General features: G+C 41.0%; 1 protein-coding gene across 5 annotated transcripts; it reads right to left on the minus strand.

Annotated features, from left to right (window-relative positions):
- Positions 1-834: 834 nt before the first annotated feature.
- si:ch211-195b15.7 (synembryn-A) lies at positions 835-27545 on the minus strand. Of its 5 annotated transcripts, XM_062479337.1 has the most exons (16): positions 27242-27544; positions 26011-26102; positions 25722-25769; positions 25104-25121; positions 24795-24808; positions 24329-24361; positions 24263-24294; positions 23488-24107; positions 23187-23322; positions 21333-21545; positions 3584-3678; positions 3328-3478; positions 2389-2484; positions 1972-2116; positions 1453-1723; positions 835-1297 (listed from the first exon to the last, which is right to left on the minus strand). In XM_062479337.1, exons 2-16 carry the CDS (start codon positions 26016-26018, stop codon positions 1165-1167), a joined length of 2013 nt encoding a protein of 670 aa, XP_062335321.1. In that variant the 5' UTR covers positions 26019-26102; positions 27242-27544; the 3' UTR covers positions 835-1164. The 5 variants fall into 5 exon arrangements, with proteins under 5 accessions (XP_062335321.1, XP_062335308.1, XP_062335291.1 ...); XM_062479324.1 differs by lacking the exon at positions 24795-24808 and having other exon boundaries at positions 24329-24356; positions 27242-27543; XM_062479307.1 differs by lacking the exon at positions 24795-24808 and having other exon boundaries at positions 24263-24361; positions 27242-27545.

Genomic DNA, 27545 nt, shown 5'->3' on the forward strand with positions numbered 1-27545 from the left:
ACGGTAAACCTTGCCATACAATAATAAGTGACTTATCACGGTATTCATAGGCCCAAAGTAGGCCTCTTCCGCACACTAGGACTACACCACACAATGGCGTATTTATTGCTGCTGCAAAACTTTGCAGATCATGCCCTGAGGAGGGAACGCATCTTCTGTGACCATACCGATTCATTTGCAGAGAGTGACGAGTAGGCTACCTGTTGGGACAGAATTACTACGTTTTTCTTTTTTTTGGAGTCAAGGCCTCCACCGTCTTTACCACGTCTTTTCGACATTTCTCTGTGTGCACACGGCCCTGCCATCTCATGTCCTTTTATGGGAATTAACGGGGTGTTTACCTATGCTAAATAAGAGCAACGGGGTACGAGCTTTCAATTTATGACATATTGGGATTCATCATTCTAAGACAACACCTGCAAACAATTCTGCTGTTTAGGAACACGTCATGAATCATACTTAGACTTTTCTTAGGAGCTTTCTTAAGAACAAATTTAAGAAATAACTTAGGAAGATATTGGTGAATGAGGCCCAATGCTTTTTTTCCCAAGTTAAATTTAGCAACTCCTATCCAAGTCAGACATACCTACCACAGAAAATAATAAAATCACTTTTAACATGGGAAATCACTATCCACTGTTATCTGGTGTGTTGAGGTTCCTAACACTGATAAAACAGTTGATAAGAGCTTTTAAACATTAGTCAAGCAAAATACATTCCTCTCTCTTCTGTAAAATGGTAACATAGCCTTGAACATAATTGGTGCTATTCACTCAGGGTTGAGACGAGACCAGCATGTGAAAGATAATGGACAAAATAAAAGATACGCTATGGTTGCCATGGTGAGAATAAAATAGTACATCTTGTGCCAATTTATTTAGCTGCAAAAGTGTTAGTTGTTTTCCAGTTGAAAGCTGCCTAGCTATATATGTTATATTGTATGCATGGCTTATGTGTTGTTTCATGTCAAGCTACTACCAAATCAGTGGGAGCTGATTCAAATCTTAAACACAGCTAGGGAAGTAAAGTGCTTTTTTGACAATAGACACAAGGGGCTATATAATACAAATACAAGCGATCTTGCCAAAATGAAACACTTCCTGTCTTTCCTGTGTACAAGATCTTGTAGGTTTTAATATTGCTCTCTCATTTCACCCTCCTTGCCTAGTGCTCCATTTCATCTTCACTCTCTCCCTCAGTTTCCTCCTCCTCCTCTAGAGTACACCCCAACATCTGACCACACAGTGGAGCTAATCTCCCCTCTGCTATCACTCCCATTGGCTGGATGATCTTGTCCCTGGGTAGGAATGAGAGGGAGGTTTGAGGTAGAGAAAGAAATATTGTGTTAAATTAGCATTTTGTGTGAGAGATCTCTCTCTCTGACTTACAAACACACACATAGTGACACCTAGGCACACACACACACACACACACACACGTACACACTCTTACTGTGAGAGCCTGTTGAACATGCTGATGAGAAGCCGGGACTCTTCCTCCTTCTCTTCCTCCGTCATTCCCTCCATGGGGTCCGGCTGCTCCTCCTCCACCCGCCCGGTCACCGGGTTGATGCGACCTTTGGCTTCTCTGTACTCCTCCGTATCTGAGTCGGAATCACTTGAGTACTGGGTGTTGGTTGATGGTCGACTGCCGCCCAGCATACCATAGTCTGCCAGCAAACCGGCGGCGTTCCCGTATCCCGTGTACTTCACAAAACGAGACACTGTGAGAAGGATGGATCAAGTGGTTATTTGCGAATGACAAGGACATAAATTACAACAAAGCCACAGAGCACAAACACGTCTGGTAACATTTGTTTCTCACACTTAAGGCAAGAATAATGGTCACAGTAACACTCTGTATGTTAGGTTCACATCAATATGGAGTGATTAATAACGAATGTCAGTAATGACAGTAATTAATAACTAATGTAAGTAACACTGCATATTCATTCTAGGGACACATGGGTACCGTTCTCCTTGCAGAGCACAAAGAGAAGCTCGGCGGCGCAGTGTTTGATGGCGGTGTCCACGTTGGTCATCAGCCTGACCAGACAGCCTCTCAGTGTTGACTCCTGCTCTGGTCTGATGGCAACGTCCCTCAGTGGGGGTAAGATCTGAGTTTGTGGTGTGTGTGTGTGTGGAGGGGGGTTGATCACACAAACATGAGATACACTTAGTTAGGCCCATTTGACAAAAATGTTGGTGGTGGAAAGAGAAAGTAAGTAATAATGCTGTTGGTGAAACAGACTGGTGAGATGAAAAAGGCTTGTATGAGGAGGTCAAGAGGGCTACTGTGTATGATACACATTCAGGTATACCTGTTGCATGTGGAAAAAATGCAGAAAGAAAAATGAAAAAAGCATGCGAGAGAAAGGAGGTGAAGTACCTGCTGTTTGAGGTAGTGACGCATCTCCTGGTGGACCCGGCAGCTCTCAGTCAACAAGTTTAGCACAGGGGTCAGTTTTTCCTTCAACCTTTGACCCTTAAAGCAAGGGTAGGTAATGTTGTTGAGAAGTAATTATTGTTGTATTTGTTGAAATAAACATCCCAATAAATCTAAAGGTTTGACAGTAAAATGAAATCAATCCAATATCTGTGGACGTCGCAGGACTGCAATGAACACGACCAATCAGCTCAAGTCAGAGTAATGATTTGACGGCATTCAGACCGAATTCAATGATTACTTGTTTGTTAGTCTACTTACCTCCCGGCAGTTGTCAGGTAGCGTGTTTATGTGTTTTGGAGGAGTGGCTTTGAAATGTGAGGGGGGTAGGATATTTTGGTTTGAATCCTTTCAAACTGGAGATATAATTGCTAGGTTCGCGAAACTTGCCCACCCTGCCTTTAATACGAGTACAGAGATGTGTGTGTCAACTTTGCGACCCTTCTTTCTACTGTTCTCTCATAGTAATGTAAGGTGTTGCCTGTTGTTAAAAGAGTCATTTGATATACGTATATTATAATGATACACCAATGGAAATTAATGAAGGTAAAATTCTGTATTATCTTTGCCAACTGTTCTATAACAATTCAGAACATTGCAAACACTGCAAACACATCCTGATTTAGTATTGTTTTCAACACAGTAACTTGTTTTGCTCAAAAACATTCAAAATAAGTAAGTAACATTTTTTTACTTCCCTTTATCAAAAGCTGGACAAGTTTAGGCAGAATTTTGATGAAACTTCCTTTTGATACTTTCCTAGGTTTGGACAAATAGTTAAGGATTTAGACGACAGAGAGAGAATGGAGAGGAGTTAGCCTCTTAGGATGCTTGCCTCTTTGCTTCCTCTACCTCCCATCCCAGCCAGTCCCACAGGCTCACCCTATCCAGGAGCTTCTCCATGAAGAGCAGGAGGGTGTGGACACAGTCCATGTTGACCCCTTCCCACTCACGGGAGCCCTCAGACAGGCGCACAGACAGCAGGACATCCAGACATCTCAGGGGCAGGGTGGAGAGGATGTTTACCGTGTGTCTATGGATGGTATGTCAACCGTATGTAAAAAAATAATAATTGTGTGTGTGTGTGTACTTGTGCATTACAATTTATTTTACTACAATGAAACAGAAGTGATGTTACCCTTGTAATTTCTCAGTCAGGTCCTCTCCATCACAAGAGAGAAGCAGGCAATGGCGTAGCACTGCAGCTAGGCGGCGATAGAGCACAGCATCCTCCTGAGAGTGACAGGAGACCAACCCTGCATCTTACAGTTTTTCACAATTGTTAACACACGTTTCTCAAAACAATAACGGCTTTCTCAAAACTGCACACACAAAACTGAAAACCTCACACACAAAATGCTAAATCTGACACTCCCTTTGCAAGATAACTCCTTGCCATCAAATCTCTTAACTGTTCACTGTTCACTTGTGTTCTCATTTGGTACACACAGCCATATTTTCAAATGACACACACATACCATTCATAACAGTACACACAACTAAGCATTTGCTGCACACTACCAAGCATTCACAGCACACTGTAGTGCAAAATTGAAAACACAATTATAGAAATGGAACACACCATATGAATGACAATGGCTCTGGAGAATGAGCCATTTCTCCTTTTGTAAAATGTCTCAGTGTAGGCCTACTTTTTTCATAGTCAAACATAAAACAGCACACAAATATGCAGCAAAAAAAGTTTTATTTCGGTACACACAGAGAACAGGCTGACGGTCTGGACGTTCCTGAATGTAGCATGGTCAGCCAGGATCCTAGTTTGTATTTGTTGGAGTGTGATAGCGTTGTTCTCACGAACCATATTTACTGTGTTTGCAAAAACACTATTGTTATTCTGCATACTTATTATTAATTTTCCTCCACAACCACTTTTTTTGCTCGCCTACTAGTTTCACACCGTTTGAGCTAGAAACACTGTTCAAACGTCATTTGATAAAGTCTGAACTGCTCTAGTGTGCTATTACTTTTCTCACTGATAACTTAAACGTTTTAAGATATTACAGTTGAAAGTGTAAAAAAAACTAAAAAAGGTACATTTCCTGAAGAAAATGTGTGTTTGCTGAATGCAGTTGAAACGATTTTGTTTTGATGGCTTGAATAATGAAGGTTTTACAAAGATTTTAAAAGAGGTATGTGCTTTAAAAACAAAATGGTGAGAAAAAGTATTAAAAGTATATCTGTCATTGTTATGCATTGCGATATTTTCTTACTGTTGAAAAAGGAGAAAAAAGAGTGACGAAAAGAGTATCTTATTGACTTTCATAAGTGTTTAAGCGTAAAAAGTATTAAAGAATGAAAGACTGAGAAACAGAAAAAAGTTTGAAGTTCGAAAAATTAGAAAATATAGTTATGAAGAGTATATTGCATAACAGTTATCAATATCATAGCATACAAAAGTATGTCAGCAGTATGAAGGTGAAAAAAAGATTTGCTTTGAAACCAAAATGGTGAGAAAAAATGTTAAAAGCATGTCTGTCATTGTTATGCATTGCAATATTTTCTTACGGTTGAAAAAGAGACAAAAAAGTGATGAAAAGGGTATCTTATTTAATTTCATAAATGTTAAAGCGTTATGTTAGAGCTCAATGCTCTTAAGACAGTCACCCCCATCACCCTGTGCGACTCCCCAGTCAACCCTGTGGAGTCCTTCCGCTCCCTGGGAACTATCCTCTCCCAGGGCTTCAAGTGGGAACTGAACATCAGCTCCCTCACCAAGAAAGCACAACAGAGGATGTACTTCCTACGGCAACTGAAGAAATTCAGCCTGCCAAAGACGATGATGGTGCACTTCTACACAGACATCATTGAGTCCATCCTCACCTCCTCCATCACCATCTGGTACACTTTTGCCACTGCCAAGGACAAGAGCAGACTGCAGCGTATCATTCGCACTGCTGAGAAGGTGATCGGCTACAATCTGCCTACCCTCGAGGACCTGCACACCTCGAGGACCCTGAGGTGAGCAAGGAAGATTGTGGCCGACTCCTCCCAGCCTGCACACTGTTTCAGCCACAGAAGGCTGCGGTCCATCAGGACGAAAACCTCACGCTACACAAACAGTTTCTTCCCATCCGCTGCTGGCCTCTTCAACAAGGCCAAGGACTCACACTGACTTGACCACTTATCACTTTATCTGCACAAGACACCTTGCCATATTGCACCATGTTGCCATATTTGTACTATAGCCATTTTATATTTTATTTCATTCTAAATCTGACTATGTTTCTTGGCGAATAAAACCCATTCTGAAAAGTATTAATAATTGAAAGATGTAGAAACAGAAAAAAGTTTGAACAGTGAAGAGCGTTGGCCAATCGGATTGGTTCCTTGTTTCTTGTAACGTAGCAACCGTTGGTCATTGGCAACATTTCTAACCTAGAATCTAGGTTTCAGTTTCAAGATGGAGGCAAGGCAAGGCAAGTTTATTTATATAGCACAATTCATACACCGTGGTAATTCAATGTGCTTCACATAAATACACAACAATGTGCTTCACATACATAAATACACAATGGCAATACAATGTGTAAAAAATAAATTAAAAATACATAAATAAATAAAAGCAAAAGGTGATCATCAAAACATGATCATAACAACAGTAAATTATAGGAAATAAAAGCATGAGAACATTAAGGCATAAAAAAAAAAAAAAGCTTCGTAAATGAAGAGTATTTACTTTTTATTGGCGATATTGACAACAGAGGTTAGATGTTGCCCTAAGTAAGTACACTACCGTTCAAAGGTTTGGGGTCACCCAGACAATTCAGACAGTTTTCCATGAAAACTCACACTTTTGTTTATCAAATAAGTTCCAAATGAATAGAAAATATAGTCAAGACATTTACAAGGTTAGAAATAATTATTTTAATTTGAAATATTAATTTTGTTCTTCAAACTTTGCTTTCGTCAAAGAATGCTCCATTTGCAGCAATTACAGCATTGGAGACCTTTGGCATTCTAATTCTAATTCTTAAAATCATCCATTAGTCTTCTATGGTAATTAGCAAACACAATGTACCATTTGAACATTGTAGTGAGAGTTGCTTGAAATGGGCCTCTATACACCTATGTAGATATTTCATTAAAAACAGACGTTTCCACCTAGAATAGTCATTTACCACATTAACAATGTATAGTGTTTTTCTGATTAATTTAATGTTATCTTCATTGAAAAAAAGTGCTTTTCTTTGAGAAATAAGGACATTTCTAAGTGACCCCAAACTTTTGAACGGTAGTGTAAGTAAGTAAGTACTTCATTTGTCATTGTCACAAAAACAACGAGACAGTAGAGGCAGCAACAGACAGCTAAAAACTTAAGTTGCTGTGGACATTAACTGCCACAGCTAAATAATAATAAATAACAATTAATAAATATATAAATAAATATACATTGAGTTGTATCAATAGTTGCAGGATAGAGTGTTAAGACTGCAGTCCATGGGGGCGGGGCAGGTGGGAGGTGGGTGGTTTTGGGTAAGCTGTTGAGAAGTCTTATTGCACTAGGATAGAAGCTCTTTGCCATTCTGGAGGTGCGCACTTTTGTCGATCTGAACCTTTTCCCTGACGGGAGAAGCGGGAACAGATAATGGGCAGGGTGGGAAGGGTCCGTGAGGATGCGATTTGAACGCTGCAGGCATCGGGAGGAGGAGATGGAATAGATGTTGGGCAGCTCTGCCCCGATGACCCTTCCCGCTGTTTTAATCAGCCTCTGGATGGCTGCCTGCTCCGCCTTTGTGCAGCTGGAGAACCATACGTTCAGGCAGTATGTCAGCACACTCTTTATAGCGCAGCGGTAGAAGTTGCTCAGTAGTCTCTGAGGAAGGTGTTCTTTCCTCAACTTCCGGAGGTAGAAGAGGCGTTGCTGGGATTTCCTCAAGACTGAAGATGTGTTGTTGTCCCAGGACAGCTCCTCCGTCAGCGTTAGACCCAGAAACTTAAAACTGGTGACTCGCTCAACCTCTTCGCCGTTAATGTGGAGTGGGAGATGTTGATTGTGCTGGGCAGACTTCCGGAAGTCAATGATCATCTCTTTAGTTTTCTTTACGTTGAAACTGAGGTTATGCTCAGAACACCAGACTGCCAGGTTTCCCACTTCTTGCCTGTAGGCAGCCTCATCGTTGTTGGAGATGAGGCCAAGCACTGTTGTGTCATCTGCAAATTTGAAGATATGGTTGGATGGGCAGGAGGGAGTACAGTCATGGGTGTAGAGAGTGTATAATAGTGGGCTGAGCACACAACCTTGTGGGACGCCAGTGCTCATGGTCAGATTCGAAGAGTGGTGCTTCCCCAGTTGTACTCTCTGTGTGCGATTGGTCAGGAAGTCCAATACCCAGTTACACAATGTTGCATTGAGGTTTAAGTCCTGAAGTTTGGAGATGAGTTTGCCTGGAAGGATCGTATTGAAAGCAGAACTGTAGTCTATAAAGAGAATACGGATGTAAGTGTTCTTTAGCTCCAGGTTCTCCAGTGCAGTGTGAAGCAGCAAGGCTACTGCATCCTCTGTAGATCTGTTCGCTTTGTAGGCAAATTGGTGTTGGTCAAAGGAAGCTGGTGTAATGCCTCTTATGTGTTTCATGACCAGCCTTTCCAAACATTTAGCAGGTATAGGGGTGAGAGCCACTGGCCTATAGTCGTTCAGGCATGTGACCGCAGTCTTTTTTGGCACAGGTATGATGGTTGATGCTTTGAAACATGGGGGGACATGTGAAAGGGCTAGAGAGCGGTTAAAAATGTCTGTAAAAACCTCTGTCAGCTGGTCACCGCAATTCCTTAGTACGCGGCCTGCCACACCATCTGGTCCTGCCGCTTTCCTGGGGTTGATGGTTTGGGGGGATGACGCAGTCCCTTTGTAGTCAGAAATTATTATTCTCTCCCATACTTGTCTCGGATTGGCGTGAGTGTGGAAAAGTTGCTCAACACGTTGCCTGTGCTTAGCTTTTGCAGATTTTATGCCTCTCCTCAGTGCTGCCCTGGCTACGCTGTACGCTGGTGCATCACCTAATCTGTAGGCTGCGTCTCTGGCCTTCAATAGTGTACGCACCTCTCTGCACATCCATGGCTTTTGGTAGGGGAACACTCTCACAGTCCTCCTTCTCGTGACATTGTTCACGCAGAAGTTGATGTAGTCCATAACTGGAGATGTATATTCCTCCAGTGCCATTTTTAGGTCAACAGGAGCTTCCAGGCTGTTAAATATCGTCCAGTCCGTGCTGTCAAAACAGTCCTGTAGCTGAGGGATGGCATCCTCATTCCACACTGTTATGGACTTGGTGGCAGGCTTTGTCGCTTTGATTCTTTGTTGGTATGAGGGGTACAGGAACAGCGAGAGGCGGTCAAACAGGCTAAGTTGGGAGTCAGACTGTACTTTGTAAGCCTTGACAACATTAGTGTACACCTGGTCTCGTTTGACTCTGACGGAGCTTGCAAGACCACGTCTGTTACACTAATGCTAGTTTAGCATTAGCGTCCGGAGGGATGTACACAGCACAATAAACAAAGTAAACAATGCCAAACTCCCTCGGTAAGTAGAAGGGCCTGCACTTAAAAAGCATAAGTTCCAGTTCGGGGCAGCAATACTTTTCGACAATGCTTGCGTTTGTGCACCAGCAGTTATTTAAGAATAAACACAGACCGTCACCGACTGCCCTATTTGTACTATAGCTATTTTATATTTTATTTCATTCTAAATCTTTTACATTTTTAGCCCCTTAGTATTAGTTAGACTTGTACACTTCTTATTTAAGATTATTATATGTTTAATGTGTGCACCTTCCTGACACAGTAAATTCCTTGTCTGTGTGATGTTTTTTGGCAAATAAAATCCATTCTGAAAAGTATTAATAATTGAAAGATGTAGAAACAGAAAAAAGTTTGAACAGTGAAGAGCGTTGGCCAATCGGATTGGTTCCTTGTTTCTTGTAACGTAGCAACTGTTGGTCATTGTCAACATTTCTAACCTAGAATCTAGGTTTCAAGTTCAAGATGGAGGAGAAACTACTCATGTGTGCCTGCACACCCAGTCCTGTTCAGACACTTAATTTAAAGATGACATCAAAATAATAATCCATAGTGCAGGGTTGCCGATGTTGTCGTTGTCCCTGGTGAGTTTTTTATACTTTTAAATTCAATCTCGTCACATTATGTGACTTTGTTGTGCAACTGCAAAAGCTACTCTAACAGATTAAAATGCTGCTGCAAAAAAAGGTGAACTATTGTGGGTAGTAAATAAGATCATGCTACATCTAACCAGCAGATCATTGCTTGCAAGTGTGTCAAAGTGGTATTTTTACAGACTGTATTAACACCGTAGGCGTGAATAATGCATGCTTCGTCATCGTTGTCCATCTTCAGCCGAAGCGAAGCTAGAGAGAGGATGCAATGGGAGATTTCCTACAGTAAGCTAGATCTACTGCTTCAAATTGAAAACGTTCCTTAACCTCTGTTGTCAATATCGCCAATAAAAAGTAAATACTCTTAATTTACGAAGCTTTTTTGTTGTTGTTATGCCTTAATGTTCTCATGCTTTTATTTCCTATAATTTACTGTTGTTATGATCATGTTTTGATGATCACCTTTTGCTTTTATTTATTTTTTATTTATTTTTTACACATTGTATTGCCATTGTGTATTTATGTATGTGAAGCACATTGTTGTGTATTTATGTGAAGCACATTGAATTACCACAGTGTATGAATTGTGCTATATAAATAAACTTGCCTTGCCTTGCCTCCATCTTGAATCTGAAACCTAGATTCTAGGTTAGAAATGTTGCCAATGACAAACGGTTGCTACGTTACAAGAAACAAGGAACCAATCCGATTGGCCAACGCTCTTCACTGTTCAAACTTTTTTCTGTTTCTACATCTTTCAATTATTAATACTTTTCAGAATGGGTTTTATTCGCCAAGAAACATCATCAGATTTAGAATGAAATAAAATATAAAATGGCTATAGTACAAATAGGGCAACATAGTGCAATATGGCAAGGTGTCTTGTGCAAATAAAGTGATAAGTGGTCAGGTCAGTGTGAGTCCTTGGCCTTGTTGAAGAGGCCAGCAGCGGATGGGAAGAAACTGTTTGTGGGGTGTGAGGTTTTGGTCCTGATGGACCACAGCCTTCTGCCAGAGGGGAGTGGCTGAAACAGTGTGTCCAGGCTGGGAGGAGTCGGCCACAATCTTCCTTGCTCACCTCAGGGTCCTCGAGGTGTGCAGGTCCTCGAGGGTAGGCAGATTGCAGCCGATCACCTTCTCAGCAGTGCGGATGATACGCTGCAGTCTGCTGTCCTTGGCAGTGGCAAAAGTGTACCAGATGGTGATGGATGAGGTGAGGATGGACTCAATGATGGCTGTGTAGAAGTGCACCATCATTGTCTTTGGCAGGTTGAATTTCTTCAGCTGCCGTAGGAAGTACATCCTTTGTTGTCATCTCCCTCCACTGGCTTCCCATCACGGCCCGTATCAGATTCAAGACTCTGGTACTGTCCTTCCTAGCGGTGAACGGGACTGCACCCGACTACATCAAGTCTCTCCTCCAGCCTTACACCCCCACCAGCCACCTACGGTCTTCTTCTAACAACCGTCTGGTGGTCCCACCGCTCAAGAGCGCCTGGTCCCAACACAAGCTCTTCTCCTGTCTGGCCCCCCAATGGTGGAATCAACTCCCCACCTCCATCAGAGACACTGACTGTCTCCCCACCTTCAAGAAAAGGCTCAAGACGCACTTGTTCCGGGAGTACAACGGTACTTAGGAATGTTTGGCTGGACCTGATGTTAGTTTCCTCCAGGATCACAATGAGTCTTATTGAGAGACTTGCTGCTCTTGTTGGTTAGCTGTAACTGACTTTAAATGATTGTACTCACTGTGAAATATATTATTGTTGCTTGCTTTTTCCACAGGTACACACTTGCACTTTTGAGGTTCATGCTGTTTAATTGTAACTTGTCTAACTACATGCTCTTATGGTTCTTCCCTTTAGGACTTATTTGGTTTTCACAATGTATGCTTCATGTTTGGTTACCCACAATGTTTGGGGCTATCTCGTTATGTTCAGTGACCTATGCACTTTTGTAAAGCTCTCTCTTGGAAGTCGCTTTGGATAAAAGCGTCTGCTAAATATCGCAATGCATAACAATGACAGATATTCTTTTAATACTTTTTCTCACCATTTTGTTTTTAAAGCACATACCTCTTTTACAGTTTTTTTCAAATGCTTACACACAAATTCCTTACTTTTCACACAATTTCTGAAACCTGACACTCAAACACCAGAACCACACCTCAAATCTGCAAAACCATACGCACATTTTGGGCCTTTGACTCAGTTTTCAATTTCATAAAACACTTTTTGCAAAACACAACACACAATTCTCCAGGTAACACACAAAATTCTAACGGGAAGCATCTTGATTTCGTTTTCAAAACACAACCAATCAAAATGCCACACTAATTCATCAGTGCCTTACACTAACTCCTCACATGTGCAAACACTCATTGCTTTACTCAACACCAACCAATCATGGCTTTAGAATAGGCCTATAAATAGCCTAATTGGGTGTGCTCACGCCTTCGGCGAGCACAACCATTGTTCTCTCACATATATTATTATTTATTTTTGACCCTTGTCAAAAATAAATTGAGTTGCTTGTATTTTTATTTAATTTCCGTTGCATGGTTTAAGTAGAAATTATGTTTTTGTGTCGAAAGGTGAAGCTAACGGTGGCTAACTTGCTAGCCACAGTAACTGACGTTGCTAACGTCACGAAAACACGCGTGACTACCTCTAGCAGAACATTAGTTTAGCAGCTCATTACAGTTTTTCTCAATTGTTTACACACAAATACTGGTACTTGAGACACAATGACCACAACATGTAACTCATGCACCAACCCCATGAACCAATTCTGCTAAACTACAAGCACAATTCCTGCTTTACACTCAAATTGCAGTTCTAAAACACACTTTTTTCAAAACACTACACACAATTCTCTGCATTTGGCACAATTTTCATGAAGAAAATCTTTTGTTTTCACAAGGAACACACTGCCATTCAAATACACACACTGACTCATCGCATTGACAAACACCTGTCACATAGTTTTACAATTAGCAATCAGAGCTTTAGCATAAAAGGGCAACAGGTGACCTCTTCTGTTTTTGAGCAATGGATGCCAACATCGGAAACAGAGCCAGAGGAGTGAGAGTAAATCAAATCAAATCAAATGTATTTGTATAGCCCTTTTTACACGCAAGCATGTCACAGAGGGCTTCACATATGCCCATAGAACTGCCCCTCAACCAACCTAAACCCTCAAGGGGATTTAGGTTGGAGTAAGAGGAGGAGGACGAGGAAGGCCAAGGACCATAATCTCTGATGAGATCCGAGCCGCTTTGGTTGACCATGTAGTCAACCATGGTCTAACAATGAGGGAGGCTGGTTAAAGAGTAAAGGCAAATTTGAGCAGGTACACATCCTGCTCAAATTTGATTTTTCCGAAATGAGAATAGGTAAGAAATCTACTCTCACTACAAAATTGCAGTAGGCCTACTGCATATCAATACAGTACTCAATGAGTACAGTAGTACAGTATTGCCTGTGGACTGTTCTGTAGGCCTGTAAAAATAAAGTATGTTTCAAGTATTTGGAAAATGTATTCCTACTTTGTATTCCTACACAGTATTTACAGTATTTTACTATTTGTTTGGCAGAACTGAAAGATTACCAACACAAGGTGGTAGGGAACGTCTTCTGTCTCCTGAACAGGAAACTGAAATCATGAACATGGTCCTAGAAAATAACGCCATAACATTACGGAGAATACAAAGAAAAATTATAATAATGTAACTGTATACACTATACAGTAAATTATTCTGTTGTTTTGTATGTAGACCACAGTATGTGCAACTTTGTGTTGGTTGGGATGTACACAGTGTACATTGTTTTTCTGGGAAAAATACGTAAAATATATTTGTTACCGTGTATTTCTGTGTTCTGAGTATAAAGACAATATTCTCAAATATTTTACAACACACTTATGTATGTACTGTCTGTAGTAAATGTAACACTGAACAAAAAAAGGCCTAACTCACTATGATGAATGAAGAAGAAGTGTTTTCCATTCATCATAGTGTTTTACATTGAGCACATCAGTGTTCAAATGGTTCTTATAAATGTCTATTCATATGATGGTTTGTGTTTGTCATTTGAAAACAAAATACAATTTTGAGATTAAATAACATTGTTTTGAATGTTAAGTTTAATTTTGCAGGAGAAGTGAGAGGTTTTTCCCATTGTGTGTGTGTTTTTTTTATTTGTGTGGAGAGTTCTGAGAGTATGAGGTATGCATTCAAAAAATGTGTGTAACCAATCGAGAAAAACTGTAACTTCTGGGAGATAGCTAGGCTAACTATGGCTTTACTGCAAGGCAGCTGCAGAAACGCCACAAGCAAAGAGGCCAGAGTGATAACTATTTACTAATTTTACTTTGTGATATGACTAACAATTGTGATGTGTAATCTACAATATAAGCTGATATTATTAAGGAAGTACATCTACTTTCGGGAAACAGTATAGTCTACTATTTCACTGAAGTATTAGCATCATGACATTAGCCTCTGTTGCCCGGGCAACACATACTACTATGATGCATCTGTTTTCAATCGTTAAAATAAACATTCCTCACAAATACATTTTCGTTGTAGGATTTATTATTACATTACAAGTAAACGATTTGTTGGTGAAATGATCATTACCTGCGGTTTTAAACCAGTGTTACTCACTGCAACGCTGTAGCCTACGCGAGACCAGACGCGTCCTTACCTATGTTTCACCTGTTTCAATTGAAACGGGCCCCGCCCTCCAAGGGGGCCCCCAACAGACCAGCAAAAATCGAGCTACGAGGTTGTGAAACAAAGGTTTCTGCTCCTATAAAAGCCACAAGTCCGTATGAAATCAACCTTGTTATTTGCGATCTTCTGTTATACTACATTACCCACAATCCTAAGCAAAACAACACTGACTGACGTCTCTCTGATTGGTCGAACTCACGGTTACCATGGCGAAGTTTACTGCGACCGGCTTAAGCGGCTGTCAGCTCTCGCTCAGGTATCAATTGAGCACGAGGTGACAAAATCGCTGGACAAAGATGAACTTATTAGGGCATTCTCAGCAATCAAACACAGAAGGGTGGGTTTCTAAAAAGGGCTCAGGTGAAATCTACGCCCGCCGCCAGGTGAGCTGCATCCATGATGGTGCTGAAGTAACGCGGAGCCCCGAGCATCGTTGTATATAGTTCGGTTCAGTCAGACACTTTTTTTGTGCTTTTGTTAAATACTTCAAGTTGAGGGGATGTTTGAGCAGGGTTTTTTTTAAGTCAGCTGAGCCCAGACAGTTGAAAATATACTGCGCTAATACTGCTAAGTGCGTGAAAGGGCGAGGCTTATTCAAACGTAAAACGCTGTATAATTGTATATAACTTAGTTTTAATCAAATAAGGTTGGATTATTTATATGTTGAGCTGCCTGATAGCTGAAAGTGCACGCAATAAAATAATATTGATGCAAACAACAGGAATCCTTACTTTTTCTGCTCTATTATGTTTATGTTTTATGTGGGTAGGGCCCCATATTAGTTATTGAAACGGGCCCCCAGATGCTTAAGGCCGCCCCTGCGCGAGACACTACAAAAACATCTACACAGCTGTTTAGGAAGTCAAACGGCGACAGAACATGTTCGGCACTCCACTTACTTAAATCAAAACTACTAACCTGAACTTCATTGCCACAGCCTAAACTTTGTCAATCTGTTCATGAAAATAATTTATTTCAGCCTAAACCGTACCAATTCAACCAATGCAATCGCAAGACGAACACAGCAGTAGTCTAGTACTGTACTGTAGTAGTAAAATTTACCGGGGCAGCTTCTCCACACGGTGCTATATCGCATTTTGCGTTGTTACTGACAATGATCGCTACCAGTGAGCTTTTTATGAATGAGCGATTTTCCACTAAATAATTGTGAGGCTTATTTACGTTTTGGGGGGCATATTTTCAGTTAGCAGATGGTACTGTTTGAATCGCGATTCCATCTTCTAGGCCTACTGCCGGTTAGCCTGATCCTAACCAGACTCTTGTACATTGCATTTGTACAGAGTCTGGCCTCGCTCCATTGACAAGCGTTGACTTCCTTGTAGGCGGGTACTCTGTTGAAGTTTAAAACTATTGGATCTGCCCAGAGCCACTCTGATCTGCCATAACCAATCGCTAGCGTTCGCCTTAGCCAATTCCTTCACCACTACAGTGTAACAGAGCTAGCTGCCATAGCTGGAAAATCAAACTGTTCCCGAACCCTGTGGGGAGGAGGGCCACAACATCATGGTCACCAACAAAACTCAACAAAACTTGTTCTTCCTCCGGCTTTAGCTGTTGGATATTCGGCAGCGTTGCCACAACGGACCGAATGGCTTTGCTCGCATCTTTCTCCGCCGCCATTACGGAACTACAACACAAACTAGCGCACGACATCAACGTCATCGTTCTCAGTCACTCCCTCTGTTCGCTGATTCGCCGGTAGAAAATCAACCTGAAAAATCTGACTTACGTACCTCATGGCCAGACCTATGTACAGAAGCAAAAATAAAATTGAGCGGAAGTACGTAGGAGGGCAGAGCCAGGCTAACTGCCGGTAACGTCGTAGAATATATATATTTTTTTATACAACATTGTTTGCAAATACAGTAATACAGTGTTCAACAATTACATGTTCACTTACGTAACAAAAGTATTTGTGTCAGATTAAACATAACAAATCTGCAGACACTAGAAACACTTCAATGAATTAGTAATGTATGCAAGGGGATATACGACACAATATAACAAATAATCAAAACAAAATAGAAATCCAACATCATTATAGGAAAGCATATCGACATAATTTCACTAATTAGCTATTAAGTTTTAATAGCTTTTTTATTGTGTAATTTAGAAATAGATTCAAATAGTATTTTAAGTTCAATGAGGAACAAGTTAAAATTGGGCTCGTCGTAGAATAATCTTCAAAGGGGGTTATTTATTAATGAATGAATGCAATATCAGTAGGCTAAATGCCTGAAAATATCACGAGAAGGGAAAAACATAAAATGACGTTTAAGTCATAGAGATTAGGTCAATTTTTACACCTGTCTGCCAAATTTATTTGTTTTGATTCAACTATGAGGCTGCCTCTTGCAGGGGAAATGAGAAGATATCTATTTCATTCTTCACTTCACTCGTATTTTCAGTTGTAAATAAGCAAAAAAATTAAAATGCTTTTAAATCTATGTAATCTTTATAAATGTATGCATTTTTATATAAAATATACAGAAATATCAGTTGTAAAAATGTCATTAAAAAACGGACCCCTGTGCAACCGACGCAAGCAAGCACACCCTACAATTTCCCCAGAACTTGTACCCTCTCTAGTTTGAGTTGATTTACAGTGGTGGGTATAATTTGAACCTTTACTGTAGAAAAGATAACAGGTATGTAACAATATACTGTAATGTGCACATGTTCTAATGTACACATTATAGCTGTTTCAGCACAACACACGGTATACTATACACAAACATATATTTTAGCACCCATGCATCCATTGACTGCAGTGCACTTCATGATTGGTCAAAGTCTGGTGGATTACTGTATCATATACCGTGCAACAGTACAGTGACTGTAAGAAGACATTCTGACAATATTGTAGAAATGAGTACATATTACTGTATGCTACAGTTCATGGCACACACAGACACACCATTCCGTAATCACCTTTTTCAAAATTAGGTTTGGTTTCTGTCCTACTACACTCTTTCTTTTGTATTGTGTAATACTGTATTCACAACCACAAATGCTTATAGTAAAAAAATATGTTTGGTTTGAATTTTTCATCATCTCTGCCAACAGAAATGTACAAAGGAGCTCATGAAAGAAGAGCTTAAGGTTTTGAATAACTGTGTGTATATGATATATCCAAAAATGTAATATAATGGCAAAAGTGTTTGCAACATGAGACAAATGTGTGCTTTTGAGACGTGTTTGTGATATTTTGATTGCTGTGCTTCATTTTGCAAGAGAAGCGAGGCATTTTGCATTTTGTGTGTGCAGTTGTTGGATTTGTGTGTTAAGTTTTGAAAAAAAGACGACAAGTAAAAAAAATGTGTGTAAGCATTTGAAAAAAACTGTAAAATCTTTGTAAAACCTTCTTTATTATTCAAGCCATCAAAACAAAATCGTTTCATCTGCATTCAGCAAACACACACATTTTCTTCAGGAAATGTACCTTTCTACAATTTCAGTCTCCTGTTCGGCTGTGAAAGTTTGTGTTCTTCCTCCACGGTGTGGTTCTCTTTCAGTCCTGCAAAATACAAATACAGTGAGCACACTATTCTATTGATATGCAGTATTACAGTACACAAGGCAAATAGATTTTGTACCTGTTCTCCATCCTGAAGGTTCTAATGATGGCAGCAACTGTGAAGCGGCTGAGATTTGGTTGGACCCTCTGGCCAGCCTCCCTCATGCTCAAACCATGGTTGAGCACATGGTCTACCACAGTGGCCCGAATCTCATTAGAGATGACCGTTCTCCTTCTTTCTCCTCCTCCTTCTTCTTCTCCTTGTCCTTCTCCTCCTCATCCTTGTCCTTCTCCTCCTCTTCCTCCTCCTTGTCCTCCTCTTCATCTTTGTCCTCCTACTCTTCCTCCTCCTCTTCCTTCTCTCTGTCCTCCTACTCCTCCTCCCCCTTATCCCCCTCCTTCTTGTCCTCCTCTTCCTCCTCCTCCTCTCACTCTTACCCCTCTCCTTCTCTGGTTGTCAATATGTTTTAAGTTCTCCATTGTTCACCAAACAAAAAAGAGGCCCAAGGCCCTTTTTATGCTGCAGTCCTGGGGCCCGTTCTCCGTACGTCGCTTATTACATCCGAGATCAAATGACACATCCAAGATGACATCATCTTGCTTCTCATGTTCTGGCTAATTCGGTTCTTCGAACACACTTGTTGTTTATGATTAGTATAGCTGGATTGAGTTATACGTTGGTCTAAAAGGGGGTATGTATCGATAGTAGAAACCTTGATCAGCAACGCTGCTATTGGCTGCTCACATAAGTCTATGGCTGCTCACCGTGGCCAAAATGAGCGCCCTGTTTTTTCCGCAACAGAGCCAACAGAGCAACAGCTTGCTCGAAGGTTACTCCGAATTTGAAGATTTTATCAGAACGCCAGGGAACACCTCAAAGTCTGCAAAATCCAAGAAAGAGGGCTGGCAAAAAGTAGCAGACCAAATTACAGTTTTTCTCGATTGGTTTCACACATTTTCTGAATGCATACGTCATACTCTCAGAACTCTACACACAAATCAAAAAAACACACACACAATGGGCAAAACCCCTCACTTCTCCTGCAAAATTAAACTTAACATTCAAAACAATGTTATTTAATCTCAAAATGGTATTTTGTTTTCAAATGACAAACACAAACCATCATATGAATAGACATTTATAAGAACCATTTGAACACTGATGTGCTCAATGTAAAACACTATGATGAATGGAAAACACTTCTTTTTCATTCATCATAGTGAGTTAGGCCTTTTTTTGTTCAGTGTTACATTTACTACAGACAGTACATACATAAGTGTGTTGTAAAATATTTGAGAATATTGTTTTTATACTCAGAACACAGAAATACACGGTAACAAATATATTTTACTTATATGTACACAGTGTACATCCCAACCAACACAAAGTTGCACATACAGTGGTTTACATACAAAACAACAGAATAATTTACTGTATAGTGTATACAGTTACATTATTATAATTTTTCTTTGTATTTGCCGTAATGTTATGGTGTTATTTTCTAGGACCATGTTCATGATTTCAGTTTCCTGTTCAGGAGACAGAAGACGTTCCCGACCACCTTGTGTTGGTAATCTTTCAGTTCTGCCAAACAAATAGTAAAATACTGTAAATACTGTGTAGGAATACAAAGTAGGAATACATTTTCCAAATACTTGAAACATACTTTATTTTACAGTCCTACAGAACAGTCCACAGGCAATACTGTACTACTGTACTCATTGAGTACTGTATTGATATGCAGTAGGCCTACTGCAATTTTGTAGTGAGAGTAGATTTCTTATCTATTCTCATTTCGGAAAGTCCGGATGATGGATGCTACAGTGTACCTGCTCAAATTTGGCTGTACTCTTTGCCCAGCCTCCCTCATTGTTAGACCATGGTTGACTACATGGTCAACCAAAGCGGCTTGGATCTCATCAGAGATTATGGTCCTTGGCCTTCCCGATCCTCGTCCTCCATGTCCTCCTCCTCTTACTCTCACTCCTCTGCCTCTGTTTCCAATGTTGGCATCCATTGCTCAAAGAACAACAGAAAAGGTCACCTGTTGCCTTGGTCACCTTTTATGCTAAAGCTCTGATTGCTAATTGTAAAACTGTGTGACAGGTGTTTGTCCATGCGATGAGTCAGTGTGCGTATTTGAATGGCAGTGTGTTCTTTGTGAAAACAAAAGATTTTCTTCATGAAAATTGTGCCAAATGCAGAGAATTGTGTGTAGTGTTTTGAAAAAAGTGTGTTTTAGAACTGCAATTTGAGTGTAAAGCAGGAATTGTGCTTGTAGTTTTGCAGAATTGGTTCATGGGGTTGGTGCATGAGTTACATGTTGTGGTCATTGTGTCTCAAGTACCAGTATTTGTGTGTAAACAATTGAGAAAAACTGTAAATGTAGAGGAGTGACGCGTTTTATCGCTTATTACAGTAAGCTATAGGCCTATGTTTTTTTTTTTTCATACTTTCATATTTTCATTTATCATCTTTAATGTCATATGATGTGGTTTCAACAAATGTATTATGTAAATGACACCCTCACAAAAAAACGATAGGCTATCCTCTCAAAAAGTATAGGCTAGCATATTGCGCTGTGCTTAAGGAGCCTCACGCAATGAGCAATTAATTCGGTTTCATGTTAAATTCTGCTAATTATTCTTGCACCTTCTGCAACAGGTTCCTGTAGTAAAAACGGACAAGACATGTCTGTGACAGACTTCCTGTATCACCTCTGCTTGTAAAGCCTCAATCTAATCGTGTTTACATAAAATAAACCTGCTCCCGAGCAGGTTTAAGCTTACGGACCTGTTGCTATGACAGCAAGTCCAGGATGAGCTTCGAAGAACCGAACAATCCAAGATAATGACAAATCGTCAACAATCAAATCCAGCTAACTGAGTTAGCGACGTACGGAGAACGGGCCCCAGATTGCAAATTGCTCACCAGACCTGAGTGTTTAGAGATTTGAATAGTTGTGTGTTGTAGGTTGATACTTTGAGATTTTACTTGAGAAGTGTGTGCAACAACTGAACATTGTGTGTAGTGTTTTGACAACAAGGTGATGTGTAATTGACATCAGTGTGTAAACAAGGAAAGAGTCTAATGCAGATAAGGGAGTGTAAAGTAGTGCCAAATTGGGTCGAGCAATTGGTACATGAAGTGAAGGTTGTGAAGATTCTGCCAAATTTTTGCTATTTGTGTGTTAACAATTGTGAAAAACTGTAAATAGCATACTTTTTTCTGTTAGTAGGTACTGCAGCTGCCTTTGCAAAGTACGTACTGTTGCATGCAGGATGCATATAATTGGGACATACCACTTTGTTATAATATTGTGCTTTGAGTTTTGACCCTCTTGCTCATACATTTGTCATAGTTAGTAACACCAAATTTAAATATTGTTGAACACCCCCCCCCCTTAACCTGTATGTCATACCCCCTATTTCTCAACCCAACATCAACCTTGATATTTTCTTTTTAATACACATTTTCCCTCACCTCATCAGGGACATTTTCCCTCACCTCATCAGGGTCCTCTCTGTGCAAGGTATAGGTGATGTTGAACAGGATCTTGAGGATTTCAATAGCCCGCTGTGACACCTCCTTGGAGACAGGGGGCGCTCTGTGGTCAAGAATCACCTTGTGAGAGTCGGCCCACTGCACCACTAGACATTGCTCCAGAACCGCAATCAACATGGAAACTCCTCGTTCCTTATAGAGAAAAGCAAATTATAAAATTATTAGTGGTGGCATAGATTAATTTTTTTCAATCTAGATTAATCTCACTGTAATCTTGGCATTAATCTAGATAAATGTAGATTAAAATGGCTCATTTGAATTCCGCCGAAGGCATTCAGAATATGTGTGCTACGCAAATAATGACTAAAAGTAAGTCTTTGAGAACGGGTTTCTCAAGCCAGGTGGCGCATTAGACCAGGAGGTCATCTCCTGTTTCCAAAATGCATCACAAACTGCTTGAGAAAGCTGTTCTACTATGATAATTGGTGATGAAAATAAATGATGTTCAATAAGATGTACTTGTGTTTATTAACTGTTTATTAGATTAGTTAGCTTGGCTGATAGAGCTGTGCTGACGGGCTTGCCTCGGTTGCACTCGTAGTTTGACGACGACTCTTCCCCTGCGCTACATCAGTGCTTGGCCCGGCATCTTCCGCATTAGCTAAGGGATGCTTTGCGTTTAGGTGGTATTTGAGACTGGAAGAACTCCTACAGTAAACTAACTCTGCATAGCACAAGGTGCAAACAACCTTAGTCTTGTCGAGGTTTCCATTGGGAAGCTTCTTAAAAATAAATTTTCCCTGAAGCAAACCAGTCGGCTTCATAGCTGCATCCATGTTAGCACGTCACGTTTGATGTGATAATTTCATACACAAGGCATACACACAGGTTCGAAGACTGGTTCTCGCCCCCTACAGTGCAATTCGGCTAGGTATACATTCCGCTAAAATATCAAGGTGAAAGTCATCATAGCTTGCGTAGTATAGACCCAGCTCCCAACCCAACTTTGAGAATAGATTAACGGCGATATATTTTTTTATCGCCGATAACAGTGCGTTCACACTGCAGCCTACTAGCCTACTTTTAAATTCAGAAAAAAATACCTAATTTTTACTAGTGCAAGATTACAGTAGAATACATGTTACGCCACCGGTCACTCAACCAGTCGTTTGTAGGCTGGGCTAGCGAGCTAGCAGTGGCATAGAACAGTCACGTAATGTGACGACTACATTTAAAAGTAGGCTATAAAAACACACTAGGAACAATGACGACATCGGCAACCATGCACCATGCATTATTAGTTTAATGTAATCTTTAAATTCAGGCTCGTCACATTAGTAACTTTGTTCTGAACAGAACTGGGTGTGCAGACACATACGAAAAGTTTCTCCTCCATCTTGAAATTGTCAAACCTAGAAATGTTTACCATGACGAACAGTTGCTACGTTACAAGAAACAAGAAACCAATCCGATTGGCCAACGCTAGCGTTTTCACGCTCCTCATTTACATAAAGTTGAGAAAATCCAACTTGCAACGCTCCGCTCCGCTCGCCTTCCCACAATGCCCTACGCGAGCGTCAACGCCTGGTTTCATTGAAAATGAATTGGAAGCCGACGCCGCGCGCCGCCCGCTCCGCTGCAGTGTGAACGCACTGTTACGCTGCGTTCACACTGCAGCGGAGCGGGCGGCGCGGGGCGTCGGCTTCCAATTCATTCATTCATTCACAATTCATCGCTCTGGATAAGAGCGTCTGCTAAATGACTAAATGTAAATGTAAATGTAGAAGCAAGACTGGTGACAGACTGTCTTGAAAACAAGGCCAGAGCTATTACCTGCCGTAGCTGCACCCCGAGTTCAGGCCTCAGCGCAGTTATCAAGAAGAGCAAACGCAGTTCATAAAACTGACCACTGGAGGGGGCTCTGTCACTGACCCCCAGCTTCAGCTTCTCTGAAAGACCAGGAAGCAACCTAATGAAAAGGGGAAAATGTAATGAAATGATGGGTGTGAAATTAAATGCAAGAGTTGGAGATGAGGACAAGAATGTTTCATGATGGAATAAAATTTTATAAATCGTATTTATTCAGTTGACAAAGTAGTCTGGGGATGCATTCGTTAGGATGATCAACTCTCACCTCAATGCACTGGCTCTATCTTGCGCCCTCTGGCTGTTATAAATAATGTTACATAAGGTTTTTATGGCCTCTCTTCTCCACACCTCGCCATCCTCCGCATACTCCTCCTCCACCTTTATCTCTTCTCTGGCTTCCTTCTTTCCACATGCCAGAGTCCTGTGGCCTCCTTCCCCTCTAACGTTGGGGCAGTGGTGATCACTGCAGGATACCATCATGCCAGCACCCACCATATCACTGTGCTTCTCCGGGGTGGTAATACTGGAGCAGACTTCAACTATAGAGCAGGTCTCGGTGAAAGATCCTTCATTGGCATCCACTGATAATAAGCAAACCTCTGAGGCTACCTCGCAAGTGTTCACCTCATCAACTGTGGGTTTCCTGGTTTCATGGCTGTGTAGCTCTAAGTGGTAATTGTCATTCTCTTGTTCATCCTGGCCATCAAGGACAGGCAGAGAGCTTATTCCCCCCAGCTGGGCGAGGGTAAGGAGAGCCGTGTCTGTGACTAGGGGTGCCAAGCCCTGGCGGTCACGGGAGAGAATGCGGAGCGTGCGCAGACACACTTGTAACACTCCAGGCTGAAGGTGGGTACGGATGAACCACACCAACGCTGCTGCCAGCCTCTGATTGAAGTAAAATGAGAAGAGATTCGGAAGGGAGAGAAGAAAAGGGGAGAGAGAAGGGTTAGAGTGTGAGAAATAAAACTGGGGTTGGATTGTGCTTTCTGAATTTGAGGTACACAGAGTACGTACACATACAAACACACATGCAAACTCACTCGTCTAAGGAGAAGATCAGAGACCTCTGCATCGTCTGGGTCAGAGTTGAAATCTGAGTCTGAGTCTGGAACATACTCCCTCATTTTGTTCTGTCTGAACTGATCAGATAATCAGAAGAAATGAGGCAGTGTGTGAGAGAGAGGAATGAAACAAGGATGCATGGTTTATTAATTGATTAGGAATTTTGTTAAATCTGTAGATCAGCTATTGCCTTTTTATCTGTTGTTTATTTCTGTCTTCTGTCTTATTATTCATTCATATGCATTTCTAGTGCAACCTTTATTGTGTATCAATGACATTCCTGCCACTCTTGTGGGAAAGCTGTCCACAACATACAACCACACAGCATTATAGAAGTTGGGCACTGGTGTTGCAGATTGTATTCGAATTAAACCCAAATGTGTTTGATGGACCTCATTTTGTACATGGGGGAAAACACATCTGGGATCAATTCCAACGCCATACCAGCCAGGTTGGCTGGTTTAAGCCAGGTTGGCTGAATGGGCACAAATCTCGCATCAATGTACTTACGTCTATTGGAAAGCCTTCCCAGAAAAGTGGATGCAGAAACAGAGTGGGAACCAACTCTATGTTAATGCCCAGGATTTTGAAATTTGAGGTTCAACAAGCAGGTGTCCATATACGGTACTGTTACCCTAAACCCCCTAAAACCCCCTGGAAATAACGTTTGAACTTAGGAAGACCAAGAAAATGTTCTCAAAATTTCTCTTGTTTTACAAATCTTGAGGGGACTTAGGGTACTCACAAGAATAGTTGAACAAGCCCCCCCCCACCACACACACACAACCACACACACTTCCTTGATTCATTCGGCTTTACCTCATCCAGCACTTGTTGCTGTTGTCATTTTGATCCCAAAGCAAAGGAAAGCACAAAACCATGACATAATTAATGACATATTCATAAATTATCATGGAAGAAAGAGAAAGTGGAAGAGTGAGAGGTGGTAGAGGGTTAAACTGAATATGAGGTATATTCTTTGAACATTATATTAGAAAAGGAAAAAAGAAAGAATCAACTGAACAAACAAAGTATAGACCAAGAAAGTGAGTGGATGGAAAGTGAAGAGGGATCAAATTGAGTGGATTAGAGGGATTCAAGGCAGATGACAAGGTTAATCTGAGCCTGCATTGTCCTGAGTCCGAGACAGTGTGAGGATCAGGGCCAGAGAGACACACAGCGAGACAGTGAGAGAGATGGAACAAAGAGTGAGAGAGTGACAGTCGAACAGAAAAGGAGCTAAATATAGGAGCAAGTACATGAAAAGTGTAAGGAGATTGAGACAGAGTGGGAGAGATGGAGAAATGGCAGGGGAGAACCGGGAACATAAAGAGAGAGAGCGACAGTCAAAGAGTGGAGTGGAGCTGAGACAGATGTACAGGTGGGAAAGGGAGAGATAGAAAGGCACATGAAGTCAGGGCAAGATGATAGTTCTACCTTTCTCCTCTCTCTCTTTTCAACGTTGAAGAAAAAACATTCTGCATACTGGGAAGAGGCGGGGGGACAAGGGAGAGTAACAATTTGATTGTATGCATTCATAAATGTACTAACATAAAACATGAACAGATATGGTGGTCTTGGACAGTTTGAATGTGTGACTACTGTTACACTGTATATCATTGCTACAGACAGCACATTATGAGTCTGATGTGGGAACAGGCTCAGTACTGTAGCCATGGTTACAGAAAGCAGATTGCTGTGGTCATAGTAACAAGCAAAATGGTACCTCAACATTGTAGGCGTCTAGTTGGGTCTGAACCCCATCCTGATCCCCATGCTTAATGGACTGAATAATCTTCTCCAAATCCAGAGTCATGTCTATGCACAAAATACCAACCAAGCAATACTAAACAATAAAACCAACTGATAAGTTAAAGATCCTGTAAAGTGTTAACAACCCATCCAAATTCGAATGAAAAAAAACACAGACAAGTATGTTAAATTAGGCTTTGAAATCGTAAGAAAATTAGCAGTCTTCTCTGTTCGAGACTTGGGGGGCGTGTCGCCTGAAGGAGCTGAAGCTCGGCCCCCTCGCTGGAAGGCGCCGCCTCTCTCAAGTAAGCTACCTACGACCCAGATAATGGACGCTACGTCAAGCCGAACAAAACAGTATAGAATTAGAATGTATTTGTTCAATGAGTGGAACATACAGATGCATATAAATGAAATATTCCCCTGAGCTGTAACACAGGAGTAAACATTTACAGTAGAGACAGCAGACAGTGAGCTCTCCAACTACTAGCACATTAGCTACCATTTCACCAAAATACCCTCATTCTACACCGAGTAACCTAATATCAAGTTAGCGGTTTAGACTAATTATATATTTCCATGAGCGTGGCTCTTCACAACATCTATCCACCTATTTTTCTTTTCATTATCAACAGGGAACTTAAATGGCGTTGCAGCGCAGCTGGAGTTCTTGCATCCAGGGAAGATGCAGTTGCGGGTGGTGGGAGACATCCTGAAGCTAGCTAGCTAGCTGATGTAAGCTACAATAACAGTACAGCAGGAGGAGTCATTCAGTGATCTGACGTAGATGGGGCGAAATGACGTAGATAGGGCATTTTTTGGCTCTGCCCATTAAAACCTGATCTGAAAACGGAAGAGAAACTGTTCTTCGGTCTAACTCCACATTTCAGTGCGACAAAGTTTTAGCGCTTTGCACATGCTTTCAGGAACTAATTTCACACATATATAATGTACTTAGAAGCAAAACATGGAATTTACTTTACAGGACCTTTAAAGAAAATTGACCTTACGTTCACAAAGAGTTAAATACATGTATTACACATTATTAGGGAACATTTGTTGTGTGGATGGAAGAGTGTGAAACAGTGCTCTGCACAAAAAAACAGGGAAAGTATTATTGAAATATTACATCATAAAAGACAGACTAACATCTACCAAGAAGTTTAATTAAGAGCATTTACTTGAATCCAATCCCCTAAACTAACCTGTTATTGTCTGTTTGATGGCAGGACGAAGTCTTAGAGAATTAGAAACGTCTCTCTCCTCTTTCTCTGTGCCGTTTCTCTCTCCACTCTAAGCTTGGCACACAGCTATGAGTTTGCCTAATCTCTCTCTCCCCCCCTCTTTCTCTCTCTCTATCCCTCTATTTCTCTCTCCATCCCTCAGCCATCTTCTTTTTTGGCGACCAGAGCCTTCGGAACAGCCCTCCAACATCAGACTTTACACTGTGGAGTAGGTCATTTTCTCCATTAATTCCATCTCTGGTGTTTCCTGTGATCCAGTTGGAAA

This window comes from Osmerus eperlanus, chromosome 2, assembly GCF_963692335.1.
Source record: "Osmerus eperlanus chromosome 2, fOsmEpe2.1, whole genome shotgun sequence".
Lineage (NCBI taxonomy): Eukaryota > Metazoa > Chordata > Actinopteri > Osmeriformes > Osmeridae > Osmerus > Osmerus eperlanus.

Bases quoted from the DNA above. Each gene is read 5' to 3' on its own strand.
- si:ch211-195b15.7 (XM_062479307.1), bottom strand. From the start codon at position 26,100: ATGACTCTGGATTTGGAGAAGATTATTCAGTCCATTAAGCATGGGGAT. The intron at 24,108-24,262 runs GTGAGTTTGCAT...TACTTCAATCAG, and splicing joins CTGATCTTCTCCTTAGACGA to AGGCTGGCAGCAGCGTTGGT. The intron at 2,117-2,388 runs GTACTTCACCTC...CCACAAACTCAG, and splicing joins GTCACTACCTCAAACAGCAG to ATCTTACCCCCACTGAGGGA.